This window comes from Hemitrygon akajei, chromosome 4, assembly GCF_048418815.1.
Source record: "Hemitrygon akajei chromosome 4, sHemAka1.3, whole genome shotgun sequence".
NCBI classification, from domain to species: Eukaryota; Metazoa; Chordata; class Chondrichthyes; order Myliobatiformes; family Dasyatidae; genus Hemitrygon; species Hemitrygon akajei.
This window is the reverse complement of record NC_133127.1, coordinates 47,432,802-47,446,437: the sequence shown is the minus strand read 5'-3', so window position 1 is coordinate 47,446,437 and position 13,636 is coordinate 47,432,802. Positions and strand designations below refer to the sequence as shown.

The 13,636-nt window shown below is 42.1% G+C and overlaps 1 protein-coding gene across 1 annotated transcript in view; it reads right to left on the bottom strand.

The window, feature by feature from the left end:
- The window catches only part of hadh (hydroxyacyl-CoA dehydrogenase), a 42,083-nt gene extending 39,416 nt beyond the window's left edge, over positions 1-2,667 (bottom strand). The window contains exon 1 of the mRNA XM_073042505.1: positions 2,511-2,667. Coding sequence (XP_072898606.1) covers positions 2,511-2,621 — 111 coding nt within the window. The 5' untranslated portion in view covers positions 2,622-2,667. The remainder of the gene's footprint in view (positions 1-2,510) is intronic.
- Between the last annotated feature and the right edge of the window lie 10,969 nt (positions 2,668-13,636).

Sequence of the window (13,636 nt, the reverse complement as noted above, 5' to 3'; positions counted from 1 at the left end):
TCATCTAAAAGGACACTCTTCTATTCTGAGGCTGTATCGTCTAGTCTTAGACTCTCCTACCATAGGAAACATCCTCTCCACATATACTCTATCAAGGTCTTTCACCATTTGATAGATTTCAATTTCAAACCCCTCATTTTTCTGAATTCTAGTGAATACAGGCCGAAAACCACCATATTCTCTTCACATAACATGCCATTCAATCCTGGAATCACTTTCATGAGCCTCCTTTGAACCCTCTCCAGTGTCAGCACATCCTTTCCAAGATAAGGGGCCCAAAACTGCTTATAATATTCTAAATTAGGCCTCACCAGTCTCAACATTAGAACATTCTTGCTTTTGTATTCCAGTCCTCTTGAAATGAATGCTAACTTTACATTTGTCTTCCTCACGACAGACTATATACCAGATAACAATTACAGCATGGAGAAAAGCCAGCCCGGCCCTTCTAGTCTATGCCAAACGCTTACTCTCACCTAGTCCCACTGACCTGCACTCAGCCCATTACCCTCCATTCCTTTCCTGTCCATATACCTATCCAATTTTACTTTAAATGACAAAATTGAACCTGCCTCTACCACTTCTACTGGAAGCTTGTTCCACACAGCTACCACGCTCTGAGTAAAGAAGTTCCCCCTCAACTTTTGCCTCTTAACTCTCATGTCCTCTTTTGAATCTACCCTACATTCAATGGAAAAAGCCTATCCATGTCAACTCTATCTATCCCCCTCATAATTTTAAATACCTCTATCAAGTCCCCCCTCAACCTTCCACGCTCCAAAGAATAAAGACCTAACTTGTTCAACCTTTCTCTGTAACTCGGGTGCTGAAACCCAGGTAACATTCTAGTAAATCTCCTCTGTACTCTCTCTATGTTGTTGACATCTTTCCTATAATTCGGTGACCAGAAATGTACACAATACTCCAAATTTGGCCTCATCAATGCCTTGTACAATTTTAACATTACATCCCAACTCCTATACTCAATGCTCTGATTTATAAAGGCCAGTATACCAAAAGATTTCTTCACTACCCTATCCACATGCAATTCCACCTTCAGGGAACTATGCACCATTTCCCCTAGATCACTCTGTTCTACTGCATTCCTCAATGCCCTACCATTTACCATGTATGTCCTATTTGGTTTATTCCTACCAAAATGTAGCACCTCACACTTATCAGCATTAAACTCCATCTGCCATCATTCAGCCCACTCTTCTAACTGGCCTAAATCTCTCTGCAAGCTTTGAAAACTACTTCATTATCCACAATGCCACCTATCTTAGTATCATCTGCATACTTACTAATCCAATTCACCACCCCATCATTCAGATCATTAATGTATATGACAAACAACATTGGACCTAGTACAGATCCCTGAGACTAGTCACCGGCCTCCAACCTGACAGTTATCCACCACTACTCTCTGGCATCTCCCATCCAGCCACTGTTGAATCTATTTTACTACTTCAATATTAATACCTAACGATTGAACCTTCCTAACTAACCTTCCGTGTGGAACCTTGTCAAAGGCCTTACTGAAGTCCATATAGACAACATCCACTGCTTTATCCTCGTCAACTTTCCTAGTAACCTGCAAATCACAAATCCTGCACAAGGACTCCCAAGTCCCTTTGCACTTCAGTTTTTTTGTATTTTCTCTCCATTTAGAAAAGTCGCCCCTTTAATTTCTTCTGCCAAAGTGAATGACCATACACTTCCGCACATTGTATTCCATCTGAAAGTTCATGCTGTTAGAAAGTGTCAATCAAGCAGGTTGTTTTCCCCAATGAGATTAAGCCGTTTGCATTCTTGGAGCTACTCTCACCAATTCCATTAAACTCCTTAAGCGCAGATGGTAGAGAAAAAAAAATCAGTAAGATGTGAAGTGAGTGGCAACTCGGTAACAGATTAAAGATCAGAACTTGGTCTGGATTTGGCTCTGAAGTGACAAAAAACCTAATGAGATATCGCAAGAAGATCTTGCAGCTGGAGGAGACAAGGAAGAGGGATGAATGATGATGCATGCCCCACTGTGTTCCTCTTGTTTGTTGCTCAATTTTCCTCCAGGTGTGGTCTCCACCAAGACTCCACATAATTGGGACTTATACGTCGCTGTTCAGATGCTACAAACGTTATGGGGGGGGGGGGGAATCTTAATATTTGGTCAAACAAAAAAACAGTGGTCCCATACTGAACAACTGTTCCTTAATTAATCCAATGTAACTGAATGCAGGTTCTTGCTACGCTCCACCGATTGCAACCTAAACTATGGAAGAGTTTGTAAAAACAAATGAGGGATGGACATCCCAGCCGAATGTACCCCGCTAGCGGAACGTGGAGGGCAGGAGTTGTTCCAGCTGTTGGGGTTTGCTCCATTTGAATTTAAATTCCACCCCGCGCAGACCTGCCTGTCATGCTTACGCCCTTTACTGGGACCCTCGCTGTGGTAGAGGGGGGCGCTTACTGCTGCCAGCCGCCTCGAGTCTCACTGTTCGCCGCTCGATTACCTGGGCGATGCCAGCGCCCATTAGCCCACCGCCGATCACCGTAACATGCTTGATGGCCAGGCTGCTGGAGGAAGACATGGCTCGAAGGAGGTGGTGGGTGACAAACGCCATGGTTCCCAACTGCGAAAGCACTGCGGCTGGGCCGTGACTATGGCTGCTAGCAATAGGACAGCAGCCCTGCCAATCAGGGCAGGAGTCGGAGCTTCCAACACTATTCGTCAATGTGTAGTGTAACCCCTTGTCAATCACTTCGCGGGCGGGGTTTGATTTGTCAGTCATTTTAGAGATAGTTACTTGCTTTGATAATCATTCTAGGGGTAAGCGCCGCGCGTTGTCAAACTTTTTTACGGTGTTCCACCTAAAATATTAATCACTTTAGGGTTAAAGCATTATTAATCATTTAAGGACGGAGCGTCTGTCCTTGTCAATCATTCGAGGAGCGCCCGGCCTTGCCAATCACTTAGGGGTGTTCCATCTAAAATGTCAATCACTTCAGGGTTAGAGCATCCCGCTTAATCAATCATTTAAACGTTGGTGCGACAAAGGCCCCGGCGGGAGTCTCCAGTGTTCATCATTGAACCAAGTGGAGCGCCTTGCATTTTAAGGGAGTGGTTTAAAAACTACGCCGCTCGCCTTGTCAATCATTGTGAGAAAGGCATTCCAAACTTGTCAATCATTGAAAATCAAAAGTTCGCTGATCCCTGAAATTTTGAAATGAAGAGCAGGAAATACTGAAAACTGCAGCTTAGGCAGCATCAGAATCAGATTTATTATCACTGACATATAACATGATTTCTTTGTTTTGCTGCAACAGTACAGGGTTGACATAAAATTAGTATAAATTACAAAAACCATATTAAAAAATGAAAATGAGTTAGTGTTCATGTGTTCATTGACCATATAGTAATAGTATTGTTTTGTGTTTATTATTGACATTGACACCCATTAATAGTTACTGGTTTTATATTGTCACATGCACCAAGGCAACCATAAGAGGGCATGATCTGAATGGTGAGGGTCCTAAGTAATGGAAGCTGCCTTCTTGAGTCATCACCTCTTGAGGACGTCCTTCATTGTTTGTGTCCACAATGGATGGACCTAGTTGAGTCTATAACCCTCTGCAACCTCTTTCTAATCTTGTGCTTTGGAGCCTCTATACCAGGTTGTGATGCAACAAGTAAGAATCCTCTCCAGCCCTTTACATTTTCTACCCACCTTGCTTCTCCTCTCACCTTCTAGTTAGCCTCTTTCCCCTCATCCCACCCTTTTATCCTGTCATCTTCACTCTTCCTTTCCAGACCTGAAGAAGGGTCTCGGCCTGAAACATTAACTGTTTATTCATTTGCCACTGGGTTACCCCTGTAAATGGCATGTTCTGCCATGTGGCCACCAAATCTATGTTTGGTGTTGTGACTGTGATTTTAGTCACCGGAGGGACAATGAAGCTGGTGATATAAGCTTCATAAAGTCAAGCAGGTATACTCCTGGAGACCTTCCAGAGCTTCTAAACACCAACTCCTAGACTCCCAAAATATCACAGTGTTGAGGATGACTCATAGAATAAACAACTAGTCAGAATATTAAGTAATGAAATAGACCAGTCCTGAAATGTGCACTAAGAGACAGGGACAACACTTTCAACAATGTGTAAATATTGACACCCAAATTGCTGGAGGAAATCAGCAGGTTAGACTGCATCTATGGAGGAAAGTGAACAGTCAATGTTTTGTGCCGAAACCCTTGTCAAAAGGATTTGGAAATGAAGTGGGGCAGAGCCAGATTAAAAGGGTAGGGGAAATCAGAAGGAGCACAAACTGGCAGGTGATAGATGAATCTAGGTAAGATGGGAAAGGCAGCAGGGTGGAGAAGAGGAAAAAAGGGAATTGTGTATTTCATATTTCAGTAATATTTGAGTAATATTGTACATATCTTGTTTGATTAAGCATTCTTTGTGTACATAATTCATTATAGGTTAAATATAAGAAGTAATGAATGGTAGACATCCTTTGGCCACCACATCATATGTGAGTGCCTTACTAAAAAATAGGAAAAGATAAACCAAATAGACAAAGCTCCTGTGTTCTTCTTTCAATTAGTTTCTGAAGTTATAAAACGTAACAGTAGCAATGAGGAAGTTTTACAATGAACATAGGGCGACTACCTACCTGTTGCAGCACAGCATGTTTTTCTTCGGCAGGGGACAGAGACGTTTGAATTTAAAGAAGGCAGAAAATGGACGAAATTAACGAGCAATGAGTACGGCCATGGACAATGAGTACCAGGTAATAATAATAACAAATAAAAGAAGCAGAAACGGCTGGCTACATCAGAAAGACAGACACGTTCAATTGCATATTCATGTATACTGTACAAATTGAGCAGTAACTTGAAGCAAACAAAATACCCGATGAAAAATTAGTTCCCTTGTTGCTGGGCACAATGGGCAAAAAGGCATATAGTTTAACTGCTCCACCCATATCGGCCAATATGAGCTTTGCTGTTATCATAAACGTAATGCAAGAACATTTGGGACCAAAACCCATTATTGATTGCAGAACACTTTAGGTTTCATCTACCTGAATCAAAAGGAAAGGGACTCCATTTCAGCTTACACGGCTGAACCGAAGAATTGCGTGAGCATAGTCAGTTCTGTGATGGGCTTAATGATGCACTGAGAAATCATCTAGTTTGTGGAATCTTACAAGAAAGCATTCAAAAACAGCTCCTAACTGAAGCAGAACTCATATTTAAAAGAACAGTTTAAATCTCTGTATTAATGGAAACAGCAGACAGAGATGCAGTGGTGTGCAATCAGCAATGAAAGTAAGTATGAACAAAATTGCAATATCTAAACAGAAACCAGCCCGGCCAAACAAATCATGATATTGTTGTGACAGGGACTCACATATACCACACCAATGTAGGTTTAAAGGCGAGATTGCAGAAAATGCAACAAAGTAGGACACATATAAAGAGCATGTTGGGCAGACAAAAATAAACAGACTGCACAGGAAAGAGAAAAGGAGAAAAAAGTTGAGTTGCAGTTTCAAAAAGAGAACTTATTTGCATGCTGATGATGAAAAATCTGATAATGATGAGAGTGACACAGGACTGGGAAGCCTTGAGATTTACAATGTGAAAACTAACAAGAGACAAGCAATATGGCTTACAACAGAAGTGAATGGCAAATGAATTAAAATCAAATTAGCTCAGCTGTTTCAGTCATTCCACAAAATGGGTTTGAATGGTATTTCAAATGTATGCTACAAAATCTTGTAAAATCCAACTAAGAAGGAGAAAAGATAACTCCTGTAGAAATTACATTAGTAACAGAGAAATACAACAAGCAGCAAGATTTTCCCTTCAGAAAACTATGCTGATTTTGCCCTGTTTTATCTTGTGCCTCCAAATACCCCCAAACCTCATCATTAATAACAGACTTTAACATCTTTTCAACCACTGAAGTCAGTCTAACTGGCTTACAATTTCCTTTAGCAAACACGAGGAAATCTGCAGATGCTGGAAATTCAAACAACACACACAAAATGCTGGTGGAACACAGCAGGCCAGGCAGCATCTATAAGGAGAAGCACTGTCAACGTTTCAGGCCGAGACCCTGCGTCAGGGCTAACTGAAAGGAAAGATACTAAGAGATTTGAAAGTAGTGGGGGAAGGGGGAAATGCAAAATGATAGGAGAAGACCGGAGGGGGTGGGATGAAGCTAAGAGCTGGAAAGGTGATTGGCGAAAGTGATACAGAGCTGGAGAAGGGAAAGGATCATGGGACGGGAGGCCTCAGGAGAAAGAAAGGGGGAGGGGGGAGCACCAGAGGGAGATGGAGAACAGGCAGAGTGATGGGCAGAGAGAGAGAGAAAAAAAACAAACAACTAAATATTATCAGGGATGGGGTAAGAAGGGGAGGAGGGGCATTAACGGAAGTTAGAGAAGTCAATGTTCATGCCATCAGGTTGGAGGCTACCCAGCCAGTATACAAGGTGTTGTTCCTCCAACCTGAGTGTGTACCTGAGAGAAAGCAGGATCTCCCAGTGGCCACACATTTTAATTCCACGTCCCATTCCCATTCTGATATGTCTATCCATGGCCTCCTCTACTGTCAAGATGAAGCCACACCCATGTTGGAGGAACAACACCTTATATACTGGCTGGGTAGCCTCCAACCGGATGGCATGAACATTGACTTCTCTAATTTCCGTTTATGCCCCTCCTCACCTTCTTACCCCATCCCTAACATATTTAATTGTTTGTTTTTTTCTCTCTCTCTCTGCCCATCACTCTGCCTGTTCTCCATCTCCCTCTGGTGCTTCCCTCCCCCTTTCTTTCTCCCGAGGCCTCCCGTCCCATGATCCTTTCCCTTCTCCAGCTCTGTATCACTTTCGCCAATCACCTTTCCAGCTCTTAGCTTCATCCCACCCCCTCCGGTCTTCTCCTATCATTTCGCATTTCCCCCTCCCCCCACTACTTTCAAATCTCTTAGTATCTTTCCTTTCAGTTAGTCCTGACGAAGGGTCTCGGCCCGAAACGTCGACAGTGCTTCTCCTTATAGATGCTGCCTGGCCTGCTGTGTTCCACCAGCATTTTGTGTGTGTTGTTACAACTTCCTTTCTTCTGCCTCTCTTCCTTCTTAACGAGTCAGGTGACATGTGCAATTTTCTAGTCCCCAGGAACCATTCCAGAATCTAGTGAGTCTTGAAAGTTCATTACTAATGCCTCCACAATCTTTTCAGCTACCTCCTTCAGAACCCTGGGGTATAGTCCATCTGCTTCAAGTGAATTATGTACCTTCAGGCTTTTCAGCTTCTTAAGAACCCTCTCCTCGGTAATAGCAAAAATACTCACTCCTGCCCCCTGACACCCTCACATTTCTGGCATTCAGCTAGTGTCTTCCACAGTGAAGAATGATGCAAAATACTTGTTAAGTTCCTCCATCATTTTTTGTCCTCCATTACAACCTCTTTCCAGAGGTCCAATAGTCTCTGTCATTCTTTATATATCTGAAAATAAAACCTGGATTTTTCCAATCAACCTGCATATTGAAATTCCTCATGATTATTGCAACATTGCCCTGTTTACATGCCATTTTATCTTCCATTATAACTCATAGCCCACATTCTGGCTATTGTTTGCAGGCCTATATATAGCTCCATCAGAGTCTTTTTATCCTTTCAGTTTTTTAATCCTCCTACAAGAATTCTATAACTTCCTATCCTATGTCACCTGTTTCCAAGGATTTGACTTGAATTTTACCATTAGAGCCACCCCACCCTCTCTGCCTATCTGCCTATCCTTTCTATACAATGTCTATCCTTTGATGTTAAGCTCTCAACTATGAATTTCTTTCAGCCATGACACAGAAATGCAAACAGACAGACAGACAGACATATTTGATCGATCCTGAGGGAAATTGGGTTTTGTTACAGTTGCACCAACCAAGAATAGTATAGAAATATAGCAATATAAAACCATAAATAATTAAATATTAAGAAGTAAATTATGCCAAGTGGAAATTAGTCCAGGACCAGCCTATTGGCTCAGGGTGTCTGACACTCCGAGGGAGGAGTTGTAAAGTTTGATGGCCACAGGAAGGAATGACTTCCTATGACGCTCAGTGTTATATCATATGATATATGAAATGATATACTATATCATTTTTGCCAATCTCTAACTATACCACAAGATTATCTACCTTATTTTGTATAGTGTGTACCTTCAAATATAAGACCCTCAGTCCTTTTTGATTTTGGCCCCCTGTTATGTTTTAACTCATCTCACTGTCTGCAAATTTGCCTCATCATTTTAGCAGACCAGGCAGCATCTATAGTAACAGAATAAGAGTAAACATTTTGTTTTGGAGACCTTTCATTGGAGACGAATTCCAGTGAAGAGTCCCTGATCTAAAATCTTAGCTCCATTTCTCCTTTCAAAGATGCTGCTTGACCTACTCAGTGTTCCCAGCATTTTCCACTTTGATTGTAAGCAACTGAATTTGACAGTAAGCACAGCCAATTTGTATGCAACTCTGAGTGAAATGTTGGCATTGTTTACTCTAGAAAAGCTTACCTGTTCTTTGTAAAGCAGCATCGGGATCTTTTTCAAAAAATGGGTGGAGTCTATATTAACATTTCATTTAGAATCAGTTCGTTAAAAGAATAATGTTGAGGTGTACTACTTAAAATTATTCAGAACATTTCAACACTGTTAGACCATAAAACCATAAGACTTAGGAGCAGAATTAGGCCATTTGGCCTATCGAGTCTGGTCCACCATTGCTGATATTTTTCGACCCCATTCTTTAGCCTTTTCCCTGTAACTCTTAATCCCCTTACCAATCAAGAGCCTATGAATATTTGCTTTAAGTACATCCAGTGAGATGGCCTCCCTAGGCCTCTGTAACAATGAGTTCCACAGATTCACCATCCTCCAGCTGAGTTTTAAAGGGATGTTCCTTTATTCTCCTACTAATGGAAACATCCTCTCTATTTCCCACTCTATTCAGGCAAAGTTGCTCACAATATTCTTAATGCAGTCTGAACAACATCTTATGCAGCCTCAGCAAACATCTCTACGATTTCAAGTCAGGGTGTCACAATGGTAGCGGTTGTAGGTGATGGTTAAAGTACTTTGGTAGAACAAGGTATAACGATGCTTAAGTTGCAGAATTTATGGTCTAATTACTTGCTAGTATTGCTTGACCAAATTTACTGAATTTTTTTGTGGTATATTGACTTACTTCCATGTAGAAAATATATTGATGGGTAATTAAATTGAAGTTTGTGTGACGGGATTATAACATCTCTTGAACTGAAGAAGACGTACATTCAATAATTATGAAACAGCTTCTTCCCCTCCGTCATCAGATTACTGAATAGTTAATAAGCCCATGAAGACTACCTTGTTATTCGGTTTTTGGTATGTTTTATTTTTGTAATTTAAGATATTTTCATATCTTTGCATTCTGCTGCTGGTGCAGAACAAATTTCACCTCATATAAGTCATTGAAAATAAATCTGATTCTGATTCTGACTCCACTTCGGAAGGCTGCTGGAAACTTCCTTCTCTGTTCTCAGGCCTCGGTAATTCCCTTTACTCCACTGTAATGCTGAAGTACCTCTCAAATTGCAGGATGAATTACAGAATATCATATTATGATCACTGTTTCCTAAAGGTTCCTTTACTTCAAGTTACCTAATCAAATCTAGTTCATTACACAACACCCAGTCCAGAATTCCCTATCCCCCAGTGGGCTCAATCACAAGCCGCTCTAAAAAGCCATCTCATTGGCATTCTACAAATTCCCTTTTTGGGATCCAGCACAATCTGGATTTTCCCAATCTACCAGCAGACTGAAATCCCCCATAACTATCGTAACATTTTACATGCTTTTTTCTATTTGCCTGCCCGTTCTATACAAGGTGTATCCTTGGATGGTAAGCTCCAAACTATTATCTTCTTTCGGCCATGACTCAGTGATGCCACAATGTTGTACCCACCAATCTCTAATTCTACCACAAGCTTATCTACCTTATTCTATATACTGTGTGCATTCAAATATAACAGCTTCAGTCATGTTTTCAGCACTCTCTTCAATTTTGTGCCTACACATTGCATCTACTTGTAAACCATCTGCTCCATCCCCTTTCCCCCTGCCAAATTAGCTTAAACGCTTACAAACAGCTCTAGCAAACCTGCCTACAAAGAAATTGGATTCTCCTCAGTTTCAGGTATAGCCTGTCCTTTTTATACAAAAGAGATTCAAACGATGCAGTAACCTGAAACCCTGCCCCCTACACTAGTTCCTCTGCCACAGATTCATCTGCCAGATCATCCTGTTCTTACCTTCACTGGCATGTGGCACATACATATATATAGCTAAGATGCCTCAGACTTTTGCTCAGTACTACATTTATCTTAATATTGAGGGGAACGGCCACAAGGCTACTCTGAAGTGACTGCCTATTCGCTTTCCCTCTCCTGATAGTCATCCAGGGACCAGCCTCCTGCAACTTAGAGGAGACTACTGATGCACCATCAATAACTCACGCTGAGACTTAGGAAGTGAGATATCGGCTTTTATTGACTGGAAGAATAAACAGCACTACATCCTGGGGAAAATGAGGGAGAGCAGCAGCCCACAGTCGCCTTTATACAGGGGTCTGTGGGAGGAGCCACAGGAGCAGTCAGACAGGTATATCTAGTTCACCACAACTACCACCCTGCAGCTCCTATAAATCACCTCCTCATTCTTCTGTATGAGGTGAAAGTTGTTGAGCTGCAGCTCCAGTTCCTTAACCCAGTCTCTAAGGAGCTGCCACTCAGTGCATTTAATGCGGATGTAGTTATCAGGGAGACTGGAGGTCTCCCAAAGTTCCCACATCTCACACAAGGAACGCACCACTCACTCTGATGCACTAGCTATATACTAACAGAAAAAAATCTTACTAGAAACTTACTTGGAACCTCTGCTTGAGCTTGCCCAAAGACAGACCACACTAACATTATCCCACTCCAATAGTAGCAGCTTCAACAATGGCCACTCCACTTAGACCTCCTTACTTTTTATCAGTTCAAGTAAGACTCAGTCCTGACAAGAACTTACTGTACATACCCACTGAAAAGGATGGATGAATCAAGAGATTCAAAGACTGCTGAGGGCTAGATCAGTGGTATTCAAGTCTGGCGAGAAACAATTCTGAGTGAGGTTGGAGGCAACATCAGATGCGCATCAACTCTGGCAGGGTTTGCGGGCTATTACTTCCTTCAAAGCAGAATCCAACATCGTGAATGGCAGTGATGCTTCACTTCCAGTCGAGCTCAATGCCTTTTATGCACGCTTTGAAAAGCAGAATAAAACTGCAGTTAGGAGGATCACTGCAGCACCTGGTGACCCTGTGATCTGTGACTCGGAGGCTGATGTCAGGCTGTCCTTCAAGTGGGTGAACCTTCGCAAGACAACAGGCCCCAATGGAGTACCTGGTAAGGCTCTGAAAACCTGTGCCAACCAACTGGCAGGTGTGTTCAGAGACATTTTCAATCTCTTATTGCTACAGTCAGAAGTTCCCACCTGCTTCAAAATGGCAATGGCTATGGCGAGAATCAAACCCTGCTTCTGCAAGGACCTTGACCCACTGCAATTTGCCTACCACCACAATAGGTCTCTGGCAGATGTGATGACATTGGCTCTCCACATGGCCTTTGGATCACCTGGCAGGAGGCTGTTTATTGACTGCAGATCAGCATTTAACACCATCATTCCTGCAGTTCTGATCAAAACTCTCCCAAACCAGGGCCTCTGTACCTCCCTCTGCAACTCGATCCTCTCCTCCCTAACCAGAAGACCACAATTGTGAGGATTGGAAATAACATCTCCACCTTGCTGACAATCGACACTGGCACACCTCAGGGGTGTGTGCTTAGCCCACTGCTCTACTCTCTCTACAGCTATGATTACGTGGCTAGGTTGGCAGAGTCTCAGATAGTGATGACAGGGCATACAGGAGTGAGTATATACCAGCTAGTTGAGTGGTGTCACAACAAAAACCTTGCACTCAACGTCAATAAGACCAAATAACTTATTTTGAATTTCAAAAAGGTTAAGATGGGGGAACACATACCAGTCCTTGTAGAGCGATCAGAAGTGGAAAGAGTGAGCAACTTCAAGTCCCTGGGAGTCAAAATTTCTGAGGACCTAAGCTGGACCCAACGTATTTATGCAGCTACAAAGAAGGCACATAAGCAGCTATATTTCATTAGAAGTTTGAGGAGATTTGGTATGTCGCCTAAAACACTCGCAAATTACTACTGATTACTCCAGAATGCATAGAGACCATTCTGACTGGCTGCATCATTGTCTGGTATGGGGGGGGGGGGGGTGGAATGACAGCACAGGATCGAAGTAAGCTGCGGAGAGTGGTCAAATCAGCCATCTCCATCATGGACACTAGCATCCGTAGTATCCAGGACATCTTCAAGGAGCGATGCCTCAGAAAGGCTGCATTCATCACTAAGGACCCCCATCACCCAGGCCATGCCCTCTTCTCATTGCTACCATCAGGAAGACACACACTCAGCAAATGAGGAATGGCTTCTTCCCCTCTGCCATCTGAATATATCTTTACAGTAATTCACAGTTTTTCCTCTATTACTATGAAATGCATTGTACTGCTGCCGCAAAGATAACAAATTTCACAACATATGCAGGGGATATTAGACCTGATTCTGATTCTGAGACTTGCAGTTCCAAATGGTTCCCACCCTGCAAGATGTCAGTCTTTCACTCACTACTTCAAACAATGACTCACTCTGACGAGACTTGCAGTTACTTTACTGGAAAATGAACAGGGTGCTATTATTAAATGATAATTATAATAGTATTTGCTCTGCGAAGTAGCTTGTATAATTTTTAAATATTTTTTCTTATGTTGATTTTTTGCCTCAGAATTGCTTATTTGTTTATTGGGGTGCAGCTGGAATAGGCCCTTCTAATCCTTCGAGCTGTGCTGCCCAGCAACCCCTGACTAAACCCTAGCCTAATCAATTTACAACGTATGTCTTTGTACTGTGAGAAGAAACTGGAGCAGCCAGAGGAAACCCAGGTGGCCACAACGAGAACATACAAGCGGCGGCAGGAATTGAATCTGGGTCACTGCTACTGTAAAACATTGTGCTACCCACTACACTACCCTGCCACCCCATCTTATCTTGAAACATTGCTTGACAGTGATAATTACAAACTGTTCACAAGATTTCTCTATTTCCTTTTTTAACAAATCCATGGGAAACAACTGACATTTGATAGAATGGCAGAAAATAGAATTTTGTATGAAAGTAATAAGATAAAATATTGTAGCCTCTGTAATTACTTTTTAAGTTATGTTGTAGCTGGATACCAGTCAGTGGGTGGCGCTGTGTAGCCACAGCCCAACACCCAGAAACATCAAAACAGCCATTAGTTCCTGGCAATTTACATGTTGTGAGTCATCCAAATTTAATTTATTTTTATACAAGGGATCACAATATTCTTGAATGTGTTAGGCTGAATTATGTGTTCAATTCCCATGGTGACAAACGTCTTCTTACTCAGAATAGCGAATGCTACCAAATGATGCAAGG